Source organism: Symphalangus syndactylus, chromosome 10, assembly GCF_028878055.3.
Source record: "Symphalangus syndactylus isolate Jambi chromosome 10, NHGRI_mSymSyn1-v2.1_pri, whole genome shotgun sequence".
NCBI classification, from domain to species: Eukaryota; Metazoa; Chordata; class Mammalia; order Primates; family Hylobatidae; genus Symphalangus; species Symphalangus syndactylus.
In genome coordinates, this window is record NC_072432.2 from 110590076 (window position 1) to 110604064 (window position 13989).

Here is a 13989-nt window from a genome sequence, read left to right on the forward strand (position 1 = left end):
AAATATAACTGGAAGAAAGTTAAAATACCTTTAAATGTATTTTTTTTTATTGGCAAGGTGTTGATATTATAAAAATAATTCCAATCTCCTGATAAATATCCTTGAATATTCCCTACCTGTCAGAAGGTGGAGCTCTAAACATATCTCAAAACTTGCTTTTATACATGCATTTCACAACTGTGTGTAATGAGGAGATTAAAGCAGGAGTAAAGTCTTTAGAAAAATGGTTCTGAAAAATATTCTAATTCTCTCAGGATAAAATAACTCACATCTCCCAATGTGTACACGGTTAACCCACAAAAGGGATGTTTAGTATATTCCTTTGAAATTTCAGTATATTACCCTACTATAAAAATTGAGGTACATGTAAATCAAATAATAAAACACCAAGTCTATTCAAAAGGCAAAACATTTTTGAAAATCAGGAGTACCTAGTCAAATGTAGGAAAGGTCATTAATACTTACAAGCATCTCGGATGTAGAGTAACATGGCTACGAAGATATAATCTACTAAACCCAGGCTGAGGCCATCTGCAAACAAGGCATCCCAGACCACCAGAAGGTCCTGCAGGGGGAACTCTCGTCCAAATAGCAACCGCACCCACCTTCTGGAAAGAAACAAAACAAAAATTCAGAAGACAGTACTTTTGAGAATAAAGAGTGATCATTTTCTCAAGTAACTGTGAAAAACTATTAACTGAACACAGTGAGCAAATATTATATATCAAAAATACAATAAAATCTAAATTTTAAGCTTTCAAATGAATTTTATAATTGTATAACTAGGCCATAATCATTAAATATATATGAAAAAAGTCAAAATCTTTCATATTTAATAGAAATCACAAATTCCCAAAAGGTGAAGAAAAAATGAATGTTTAGTAAGTAGTCTGGCAGTCATAGGTAAGGTTCTAAGTTAAAAATAAAATTTTCCAAAATTTCATGATCTCTACTGATTTTCTGTTGTTGTTAATTTCCCTTCTGCAAATATTTATATGACAAATCCGATAGAAACTTAGAAAACTGCGTTCTCACATCTCACTTCTATTTAAAATAATTCATTTTAAAATTAAGTGTGGGAAAAGGTCAGTAGATATCCATTTTTCTGGTCAAGCATAGATAGTTATTTCAAATGAAGGATATAGTAATACTTATTTTTTTTAGCTTTGCAACAGATATACCTGATCAGTAAGACTACCTTTCAAGGAGTGCTTTTCAAACTTAGTTCTATTATCTAGAAAATGAGTATCTATGCCACAGAGTAAACATAAGCAGCTAATGTGAATACTAAGCAACATCTATATATAATTGTACATAATAAATAGTGACACTTTAGACTTTCAATAAATGCTAAACTATATCTAATTTTTATAAGAAAAAAATTTGGTTTGATGTTTTTATTCATTTACCTCTAATTTTACATGACATGGCTACGACTGCCTTACATAAGTTTTTTTCTAAGGACGTCAGCTAGAATTCTATGTGATTCTAGCAAATAGGAAAGAATTAAAAATTCCAAATTCCTAGCACCATCAAATAGTATAGAATAAATCCTTTAAAAATTAGTTAAGAGATGTTAATTCTATGTAAATTTGAAACCAAATATAACCATTTGTGGGTTTAAAGCAAGGCAAAAAAAATTCAAATACTTTCCTCAGAAAGCAATATATTTAAGGAGAAATCAAAGATGTGACAAAATACTGTATACTCACAAATATGTATCATAGTTTATTAGGAACCATGTGATTGAACACTAAAGTTTTTTTATTCACATTCTCATATTAATCAATAGAATAATTAGATTATATTTTCAACTACATCGATTACTCAATTTTTCAGTATAAAAAATTTAAATGCCCAAGTAATATTTATCTTTTTAAAAATGTCACAGTATCTTTTATAATTTTCCACTTTAAAATATTTGAAATGTTTTAAATGTTCAATTTTAAAAAACGTTACAATGTCTTTTATAATTTTTATCTTTTATAATTTTCAATTTTTACTCCACTACTATTAATAAAATGAGGGGTGATCAACACAATTTTTTTTTTTGTCTAACATGGCTGTGTTTACATGGCTTAGGAAAAAAATACTTCTCCACACGTTTCTAATTCTTTCAAATTACAAATGCTAATATTTACCATTCCAAGAAGTACAAAAACATCTCTAAATTAAATAGGCTGCTATTCTTAATTACAAAGAATTAACTGATCTTGCAAAGAGTACCAGAGGAACCAGAGATGGGCACAGCAAAAAAGTACATGAACTAAACCATTTTGGGCCCTTGTTCAAAGGATTTTTAACCGATACAAATGTTTGCATTCTTAAACGACTAAAACATGTAGAATGTGGTTACAGTTATTCGGCTGACACAATTGGAAGAAAAATCCATCAATGAGGAAAGAAGATGAAGGTTAATACACAACTACAGTTAGGAATACAATCTTCCCCCTCTTTCCTTACAGCTCAAATTCTTGCCATTTTCTTATCAGCAATCACATCTTAGATTTCATCACAGATAGTGCTTTAAGAACAACAACAAAAAAACCAAAGTAGCCCATTTCCTAGAAATAATTTCTATACCCATTATTTCTACAACAAACTGACCAGTTATTCCTCAAACTTCTCTTGCATCCTTCTTGACTCTGAAGATACACATATGCAGCGATCTTCACTGCAGCAGTCAGGAAGGTTAACTGCAAACATCTAGTAATCTACACTGAATAAAATACATCTTTATTTTCCATGTCAAATTGTTCACATAGTTAATATCTCTAACAACTACACACAATACATGTCTTTAGCACTTTTTAATGTATTATCTACAATGTGCTGCTTCATAAATCTTTCATATTGCTTCACTCTTTAAGCACCTTGCCAAGTACACTGCTATATAATTCCAGGGCAAGGACCAAATCCTGTGTGTGTGAGTGCATGTGAAAGACAGAAACAGAGAAAGAGAGAGAGAGAGATCCAGAAAGTTCTTTGTAAAGACCTCTATACACTTTGCTAAGTGCTTTATGTATTGACAGAAGTCTTGTTAACCCCACTGTAAAGCCACCTTTACTGAGAAGCAATGGGATAGCTAATTTGGAAGTACAGGCATTGATCTTGTTAGTGGTGGCACAAAAATAGTCCAGGAGGTAGAAAAAATACCAAAAACACACAAGAAAAAAATTTATCATTAGATGCCTAGCATGTTTCTTTTATATAAAGACTGTTAATAAGTCGTACATGAGAGGACATTAAAGTAAAATGCCGTCTCTTCTATTTTATATATAATTATAAGAAAATCCAGGCCAAATTCTCAAAATATTTAAGAAGAAGCATATAACTAATGGAATGCTTTGGGACCAACAATGACCTTATCAATAACTTAATCATTTTATCCCAATTGGATTTAGTTCTTATATATATATTCACAACACACAAATTTCCTGTGCTATTTTCAGCTTTCTTCATTGAGCTTAAAAGCCAAGGAAAAAGCTCTTTACAGAATGAGTTAGTAATAGAAATTATTTCAGTAAGCTTTTATATTTTTGGAAAGAAAAACTTACTCTAAGAAATGAGGTCTTGTAAAGAAGTCACTCCTACAATTAACATGCTTTTATTGCAGTTAAAAATATTTAGTGAGAGTTTGTTACACTTAAGGGTAGCATTAAACCTTTTCCCCCTTAAAGATAACTTCAGTTTAATTGCTTTATACTATCAATCTTGCTTTATGTATGTTACACCTGCAGACTGCCATGCTCACAACCATATATATTTTATCACTTGTGATAATATGATAATTCATATTTTACCATATCTACTTAGTAATTAAGATCTGCAGAAACAGAAAAGAGTATCTGAGGTATTAAATTTAATAATAAACACCGAAAGACAGGACAAGTCTCTATGTTTGCATTTATACCACTATACTCGATTTTAAATTTCTGTGTAATTAAGCTGCTATTCCCAGGGGAACAGTAACTACTGTTGGTGTTACTGCTTGGTGAATGACCCACGGAAACACCAAGAGAAATTCATTTTTGCCAATGAGTTTATGAAAAGGACCAATTTGACTGAGCTTTAAATAAACATAGCCTTAATCCAACTTGGCTGTAGTGGGTTATATACAGAGAAACAAAATTAAATCCTAGGTCTTCATTTCCCTGTTCTTTTCCATTAATGGCTCTTTAGTGAGATATGGGCATAGTAACTTTACAAGAACAAGTAATGTATAAATGCTATATTCAATTTAACACATATTGTAAGGGCATCTTGAGTAACCTGTGATGATGAAATGATACCACTAGGTGAGCATTCTTACACAAACAAGCAATGTTAGATTTTTGCTCAATGATACCAATTTTGTGTTTTGCTTTCTGTCCACTTGTATTTTTAAAAGCTAACAATTTTTAAATAATCTATGCCTGTTACGGGATAAACACAGAATCCAAGTACTGTATTAGTATTCAAGAAAAAAGCAAGGCAAAAATGTTTATCTCTGTGCTTGGGTACTTCTTTGACGGATTTTAGGCTCTTATATTGGGTTTCTTTGTATTCAGTTCTTTTGAAATTAATACACCCTGAGTTCTCCTTTATATCAACTCTGTGAAAACAGTCTTAAAATTGCAAGTAAACACTGAATTCATTATATTTAGGGTCGCAAGCCATTCTCATATTTAATTTGAGCTTCTTTAGAAAACAGTCACAAAAAAATGGAAGTCCAAAATAAATAATTTTATTCCAATGTTACACTTACTAGTCTTCTAAGGGCTCTGCAGAATACATTATTGAAGGATGCTTACCTGTTTGATAAATTTTTTATCTAATCAACTATTTCAATTAGGTCTTTAAAAAATATTTGGTATCTGAATGCCTTGAGGATATATTTGAATCCTTGTCTAAAGAATTCCAATTTGCTTTCTAAGTGTTCTTTGTAATCTGTGGATTGAACCCAGCTTGAATTTGCCTTTTTGGGAACACATGTTAACCTAATTTAACCCCCAAAGGATATGTACATGAACTGTTAAAAGTGTATTTTTGACTTTGGGAAAATTCTCTCTTCCTTTCAATGGACAGTACATAGCCCTTTATTAAGGAAGGTTTCTTATTCCAAAAATAAGTTCCTAATAATTACCACCCATTCCTACTGTAATTTATTCTCCTTGGCAAGTGTTTGAAGCTGTTTTGTCAGAACAACTGTAATATGCCTTTGCAAAAATAGTCTGAATGGAAAGTAGAGCCTTGTATATCTATGTTTTTCCAGGGATATAAGATGATCATGAAAATGTTGGGTACAGAAGATGACCATAATATGATACGCTTTTGATGCTTGAACATTTTCTCTCTCCTTCTCTCTCTCATACACACATACCTTTTTCAGATGTATGCCTGCTATTTGGCTTACAAGTATGGTACTTCAAGGACTGAGTAACTTTAGCATATATAATTTACCAGGAAATTCCAATAAAGATAATGCATGATGGTAATAGTCTAATACAGCTATAGTTGTATGAACAGGATGCACTTTCTGTGAGAATCCTCTTGTCCATTCCAACTAGGGAGCAGTTGGAATCTTAGCCCTGACAGGAGAGGACTATGGGGATAAAAGCTGCTGAGAAGTAACCTCTCTGCCCTATCACTTACTTGAGTTCCATCACAAGTAAGCTACTGGGTATCTCCTTGAGAAAATTACTTAGAAGCCACTGCTGTGTATGAATTAAATATACAAAGAATTAATGTGCAGTTGTTGGCCACGTTGGGAAAATGAATTTTAGGCTCCATGAAAACTGTTTTTTATTCATACCAGAGACAGTTTTTACTTCTAGAAAGTTTGTAAATAGGCTTTGCTCTACCATTTTACCTTCAGGAAAGGAAATTATGATCAAATAAATTTTCTAAAATTGCATATAGAGATTTGCTAAAAATAATTACTCCTATCCTCCGTAATCTGAAACTCATTTAAAAAAATAAAACATGTGTGACTTTATTTTTTGAAACCATCACAGACATTTCAAATACCAATGGGATCTTAACTACAGTGAATAGCACTTTTCGACTTCCTCTGCATAAATCTCCTAATACATTTATAACATACTGTTGGAAGAACTGACATGAGATGTAACACTAAGCTGGGAAATATCAGGATCTATTCAGGGATGAAGGTAAGACCACAGTCATTATGCTTCCATAAGCAGTCAATCTCACCAACAACAATTACATTGGAAATAGAATTCCTGTTATTCGAAGGGACATGGCCAAAATCCACAGATGGGTACCTATTAAAAGAGTCAGAAGGAATCCATTCCTAAACAGCAGCAGGGTGCCTTTGACCTCTTATCTCTAACCCATAGCTTTAAGTACCCTCTGGGGTTAATTTTCACTGGCCTTCTCTTCTTTCTCTTCTTTCCTGTTCCAGAAAGTGCCCTGACCCTGTCTTGCAGCTCAGGGTTTAGGACACTGCTTTGCCCAGGCCTGATGTCTGAAGGTTTCACACCTAATAGTGTTACTGCTCCCAGTTACATTTTCCAGAGAAAGGCACTGATAAACAAATCTCAGCTAAATAGTTAAGTTACGGATATTGTTTTGGTTTCTCTCTCTTCTCCAGCAGATCACAGGATCCTGGGGGTTATTTTGTATGAGGCATAGAGTAGGGGGTTAAAAACGTTTATTTAATTAATATCAATCTTTTTCCTCAAGTTAGCTCTTCTTGACCACAGATGATCTTGATCTTGGGCCTACAGGCTGGACCTTTCACAGGATGCCTAGCTGCTTATCAGTCTTCTCCCTGGGCTTCCCCTATCTCTCTGTGGAGATCCCTGAACATACATTCTAAGCAGTAAGTGATGAGATTTATGTAGGAATTTATAAAAGCCTCCTAACCTCTCAGGTACCTTCCCCTTTCATTTCCTGAACTGTAGTTCCCTGCATGCCCATATCTCCAATGTTCCTCAGCTTGGGTGTGTGGTCTCCTAGGACCCTGCTATTCAAAGTGTAACCCTAGGACCAGCACCACCACCTGGCAGCTTGTTAGATATGCATCTTTCAGCCCCCCAGTATAAGTGCTCTTGGGTCAGAGCTTCACTTTAACAAAACCTTCAGGTGATCTGCAAGTACAAGTTTGAGAGGCACTGGACAAGGTGACAGATTCCTGTTTCCTGCCGATATTTTGGCTTCAGGCTGTCAGGGCTCCTAAAATCTGCCATGCATTCATGTAAAATGTTACTCCATGAGGAGAGAAAAAGCAAAAGTTATTGGATGGCTCTTCTAATTACAGTAGTGGTCTGAAACTTTTGCATGCAGCAGAGGTATCTGGAGGGATGGTAAAAACACAGATTGCTAGAACCCATCCCCAAAGTTTTCTGACACAGATTTAATGGGAGCCTGATCATTTTTTAAGGTGGGGTCAATACAGGCATCTGCCACTGTGCCCAGAGATAATGTGTATTTTGAACTAGTTCCCAGGAGATACTGATGCTGCTGGTGTGGGAACCAAACTATAAGACCCATACATAGGAAGTTCTGGTTTCTCTCTGCATCTTCTCAGCCTACTCTTGAGTGTGTGTCTTCAAACTGGCTCACTCTACATGTCTAACCATTCAGCCAATGGCCATCACGCACACATTTAATGACTGGGACACAAAGTATCCATAGCCAAATTTCTCTTAGAATTCTATCTGTATTAATTTATATATATTTTATTTTCAAGGAAAACACTATTATAAAAACATGACCCAATAAAAAGTAGGGATACAAATGTGAGGGTGACAGAAGTGAGATAATACCAAAACTGCCAGGCCCAAAAAGGCATTTGCCTACTCCCCATGTAGAAGCCCCATGATACTGGGAGCATGGCTGAATGGTCATCTATTTTGTGTTCCTCTATTCTGTGTTACCAGTGAACCATTCTAAGTCTAAGGTTCAACACTATCAACTATGTGGGTCTAAATATCCCTAAATAAAACATGCATTTAAAATGCTATTCCTGGAGAAATAAAGAGCTAAACTCCAAGAAACATTTCTCCAGTGATATTACCATCAGCTCTGTGATGTAGTGGTGGAAGAGAGATTTCAGGTTAAGGGAGTTCACCTGGAAACTCTCAAATCTCAATGCAAAGTGGAAATAAATGAAGACCCCCAAATGAGAATAAGCAAAGGTTAAATTATTCAGAGTTTGCAATAGCAAGAGAGTTCAGCTACCATTACTTGTGTTTGGAAGATAATCCAAAGTAGCCAGGGGAAAGATAAAGCTTCATGGTGTGGGGGGCGGGTTGGGGGAGGCTTCAGGTATGCCCCACTGAAGGCTGTAGGCATGGCAGAGGGCTAATTAGAGGTGGGGCACCATATATGATTGATTTGGGGAACATATTTGGCTTTCTCTAGGTTGGTCCTGTGGTGGAAGCAGAAAGTAGGGCAAAAATAGGGAAGTTAGCAGCGACTGACCAAGGCCTAACTGTTCTGGACTGATTTTGCTGCAAAGGTTGTAGTTTGGCTTCTGGGGCATCTTATCTGGATCAGAGTTCTATTGTCACATATAGTGTTGCCATTGCCCATTTGCATGTTCAGTCTTTCAACATACACCCTTGGCTTCTCAGCCGATGCCTGTCCCCAGCTTAGAACAAACTATAGTTAGAGAAATTTACAAAATTACTTTCCCTGATCGTTCTGAAGTCCAAATGGAGACAAGTTTGTGAGGCAGTGGCCATGGGAGTTTTGTTTCTCACTTTCAAACATTTCATGTAAAGTATAAAACAGTGAAACTGAAATTCCATTCATCAGTAGAGAGAAGTTGCAGACCCCTTTGAGAATGTAATCAAGCGTATGAGCCCTCTCTTCTGAAAAATACACACACCCATCCCCATATCATATCTACTCAAGTGAAAGCCATTTTAGGAGTTAGGGACCTTAGGGACCTTAGGTTAAGAACTGCTCTATATTTATGTTTATGTTATTGTGGATGCTTGTATTATGATGGAAAGTTATAGTCTACTAAAAGGAATTCTCAGCTTCCTTGTGCCCATTTCAAAGTATCGTTCTTGCATTTTAAAAGAACAGCATATTTCCCTTCTTGAAGGCTCACTGTGTTAAGGCACTGCTAGTGAGGAGCTATTCTGTGTGGCTCAGCTGGCCAAACAGGCTGTAAATAGGCACTATCTTGGGAAAATGCCCATGACTTGGCAATACTCATCTTCACTGACCTGAGGGTGGAAAGGTTGAGGTTGGGGGAAATGAACTTTCTTCACTAACTTCTTTTGCTGGCTCATGCCAGCCCTGATTTGATCATAAGACTGGTATGAAACACTGAGAATCTTCATTTAACAAATATTTCCTAAACTTCAACAGTGTGGCAGGTACTGTGCTAGGCCACAGACTGAATGCCATGCTGACAACTCTTAATCACTAACTGGAAAAAATTACTCAAAATAAAATTTTAACTCAAAAATAATCCCATCAATCTGGTTTACCACAGTTACTCTGCATTTTTCTGTGCCCCTTCCACACTAAATCCCCCAAGCAACTAGGATGTACTCGGGGAATGCAAACTAATGGCAACATTAGCAACATATAATTAGAATAGCAACATATAATTAGAAAGGTAAAAACAATTTAAAACATTACTAAATACATTTCAAAGCCAAGTATTAACGGTTTTCGGATTATCCACCATCTGGGATTATGTATGTCCCAGTTACTATCCATTAATGCAAATAATCAAGAGCTGAATGTATCCGCATGGGGCCCAGGTAACTCGCAAGAAGGCAGGGAGAGACAGGGAGGGAAACAGGAAACTATGAAGGAGCCATGAAGGGAAAGGGCAGACAACCCCACCATATTCATTACTTCGAGAATATGGGTTTAGTTGGAAATCTAGAAGTCCAGCTCAAAATGTCGTAAATTACCTTTTCTACAAGTGAAAGCTAAATGGAAACAAAAGAGTTAAGGAGGGGATTGGCTGCTCCATTTTATCCCTGTCTGATAGCTAAATTTAACGCCCAAACAACTTTACAATCAATTATATGTATGTGTATATAATTTTTTTAAGGACAAATATACAATAACCAAGGAAAATATATTTTTAATGCACAGAAGATCACAACTCAATGTTTTAAAATAATCATACACAATTTCTGATAATGGCAAATACCATGCGTTTATATCAATTTTTTGATTTTTAAAAGTACTACCACATTTGATCTTGAAATAAGCCTGAACTCTATAAAAGCAAATGGTCTGTGGAATACATGCATTAGAACCACTTGGGGGAAAAATTCTTGCATGTTTCAGAGATACAAAGGTGATTTCTTTGCACAGCCCCCAGTTTGTAATCATTGACCCAAAGAAGCTGGGCAGGAAAAGGCATTTTACAGATATATCAACAAAGGAACATGGCGCAACCTGAGGTCACATTTCATTCAAAGGCAGATTTTACAATGATATTGTAACAACTAGCCCAGTGTTTTTTCTATTCTTTTATATTTTCTCTAATTTCCAAAGGATAGTTAATTCAGTTATGTATTTTTAAAATCGCCTCTCCACATTAACGTGGAGAATCACAGGATTCGGAACGCATAGTATCTACTATTGCTATGTCATCTGTGTGGTAGTTGGGTTGTTCTGGGTAGAAGAAATGGTGCTTTCTGAAAGACTTATTTTGATGAATCGCAATCTGCTAGTTCATGAGTACCCCAGTTAAAACACAATGGTAATTACAGCTATAGGACCCTACAAGATTTAGAGGGCTTCTTTTCAGGGAAACTCATTAAGGAAACTATAAAGAACTAAGAACTTACAAAGAAAAATTAATTGCCACTTTTGGTCAGCCAATTTTAGAAAGACTTATGAGGTCTAGAATTGTATTTCGGGCTAACGGAGAGAACAGAAACTCAGTGAAGTTGTTTACTGAAGGCATCATGGTTTTATAATACGCTCATAAATTAATCTGCTCGTAAACCAACTCAAATATGAAGCAGAAGAACCATCACATAAAACACTTGAAATTTATTTTTGTCAACACACTCATTTCCTTTCCACATCAGCTACCAGTTACTGTGGCTGAGTTCTAGTGCTGCGATGTTCCAAATCCGTGATCTCTTCTGAAGCACTGCTCTCTGACCATAGCCTCCTATCTCACTATCTTTCTCACTTTCTTAATTCTTTTACTGTCTGTGAATTAAAACGGAAACTATGTGGAGTTATTCTTTTGCTAATTTACAATGTTTTTTTTTTTTTTTTTTTTTTTTTTGCAAATGGCGAAAAAGAACTTAAAGGTATAACAGGATGTACAATAAGAAGTAATTTTCCTTCCCAACCCAAATCCCTTTCTCAACAGCAAAACTACCTTCCCAAGGGCAGCCAATGTTCTTATATAATATACAGGCATTTTTATGCAGGTATTTACCTCTTAAAAGCATAAACAGCTGGGAGGCAGAGGTGGGCGGATCACGAGGTCAGGAGATCGAGACCGTCGTGGCTAACACAGTGAAACCCCATCTCTACTAAAAATACAAAAAATTAGCCGGGTAAGGTGAGGGGCGCCTGCAGCCCCAGCTACTCGGGAGGCTGAGGCAGGAGAATGGCGTGAACCCGGGAGGCGGATCTTGCAGTGGGCCAAGATCGCACCACTGCACTCCAGCCTGGGCGACACAGCGAGACTCTGTCTCAAAAAAAAAAAATAATAATAAAATAAAAAAAGCATAAACAGGAGCACATATTTTTAAATTTAACAATGACTGCTAAAATGAAGATCGTTCTGAATCAACATATATAGAAATAAATAACTTGTTCTTTATTATGGTTGTGTAGTATTCCATAAGTGGATGTATAATAACTTAAATAGTCCTTTTATTTTGGGGACATTTAGGTTCCTTTGTTATTATATGTGATGCTGCATTGATTATCTTTGTACTGGTCTTTGTTCATGTAAACATATCTTGGGAGCAAACTGCTTACTTCATGTTACCTCAACACTTTAATTTAGGATCTTTGATTACAAAGAATGGTACTGAGTTATTTCACACACAAAAAGGAGAATTTGGGAAAACTGTAAAGCAGTGGTTTTCAAAGCGTGGTCTCTAAACCAGCAGCATCAGCATCACATGAAAATTTGTTCAAACTGCAAATTCTTGAACCCCACTCACTCATACCTACTAAATCAGAAACTCTAGACAAAGTTCAGCAATCTGTATTTTAACAAGCCCTTTGGGTGATTCTGATGCAAGCTCAAGTTTGAGAACCACTACTTTAAGAGCGTATAAGAGGATATAGTGTTGAGCAAGGACGCTGCCAAGAACCAAGGAAGTTTTAGTGATTCCTAACTTTTCTATCTCTCTTTGGCTACAGGGAGGTCTCCTTTCCCAGAAAGAAATTTTATTGTAATGTCATATTTACCAAAACTCTTCTTCATAGTTTATGGGCTTGTGAACTCCCCACCTAATAACACTCATCATTTTATTCCAGTTTTATTTATATTATTGATTCATCTGGTATTCATTTTGGTGCAAAATAGAGGTATAGGTTTATGATTTACCAAATAGCTAGTTAGTTCTCAAAACTGTATTACTGAATAATCCATTGTTTCCCTAATGAATCGAAATTCTACCTTTATCAAAGTATTAAATTTCTATATGTATTGAGGGTCTGTTTCAGAATCTCTATTTTCTTTTACCTATGAGTCTGTCTATTATGCAACAAATCCAAATTGTTACTATGATGGTATCTTTATAATACATTTAACAGTGGGTTCATTCCAGAACATAAATTAATCTGCTCACAAACCAACTAAGATAGGAAGCACTCCTGCCTATACTTAAATGTATATGTTTGAAAAATTATTTTTATAATTTATTTTAATTTATGCTTTCGTAGTTTTCTATAATTTTATTTATTTTTAGAGACAAGTTCTCACTCTGTTGTCCAGGCTGGAGTGCAGTGGCCCAATCACAGCTCAGTACAGCCTTGAACTCCTAGGCTCAAGCAATCCTCTGGCCTCAGGCTCCTGAGTAGCTGGGAGTACAGGCATGTGTCACCATGCTCAGTTATTTTAAAAAACATTTTTTGTAGAGACACTATGTTGCCCAGGTTGGTCTCAAACTCCTGGCCTCAAGCCTCCCAAAGTGCTGAGATTACAGGTGTATGCCACTAGGCTCAGTCCTGTGTATTATTTTAAACTATGTAAATGAACTATGTAAAATTTTTACTATTTATTTTCTCCAAAAGGAAACACTTATCAATGCGCTTTTTCTGTCATTTATGTTTTGCTATTAAAGCACAACTGCTTTTAGTTTTAACTCCTTCCTTTATTTATTTTGCTGTTATTTTTATTACTTGAGATGAATATTTAATTCACATTTTTATTTCTTTTTGTTTAGTAGCTTAAGAGTATAAAGCTGAGAATTTCAAAGAGCACTGTTTTAGTCAAAACCAATAGGTTCTAATCAATATACTTTACCGTTATTTTCTAGGAATTTTGTAATTTCAGTTTTGATTTCCTTTTAGTACAAGAGTAAAGAGAATTTTATGATTTTCTCTGCTAGTTCTTTCTTGAGGGTTTTCTACTTTTGTGATTAATTTCAAGTTTTGTAAAAAATGTTAACTATACTATTTCTACTATGTAAAATTTACTGAATATTTTTGTATAGCTACTTTAAAAATAAACATTCTATGGATACAGTAATTTCACTGTTTACAGTACAGAGAGTTTGATATATACCAATTATATCTAACCGATTAAAGGTGAATAACTAGTTTCTCTGTACTCTTACTTTACAGTGAGTCTTCCTGATTTACCATGAATTACGAGAGGTACAAGTAGCTTACTACTATTGCATTCCTATGTATTTCTCCTTTTATTTCTCATAGCTGTTATGTTATATAAATTCTGCTGTGATTTGGGGGAGGGGGAGGTACAATGATTAAAGAAAGATCTTCATTGTGAATTGTAAACTTCTTAACTATGAATTGTTCTAATTTATCTCATTCAATGTGATTTGCTTTAAATTCACT

The 13989-nt window shown here is 35.2% G+C and overlaps 1 protein-coding gene across 37 annotated transcripts in view; it reads right to left on the reverse strand.

The window, feature by feature from the left end:
• TBC1D5 (TBC1 domain family member 5) overlaps positions 1–13989 on the reverse strand; it is a 598207-nt gene that overhangs the window by 149564 nt on the left and 434654 nt on the right. For all 37 annotated transcript variants that reach the window (XM_063611375.1, XM_063611384.1, XM_055295545.2 and 34 more), the window contains one exon: positions 466–608. In XM_063611375.1, coding sequence (XP_063467445.1) covers positions 466–608 — 143 coding nt within the window. The remainder of the gene's footprint in view (positions 1–465; positions 609–13989) is intronic.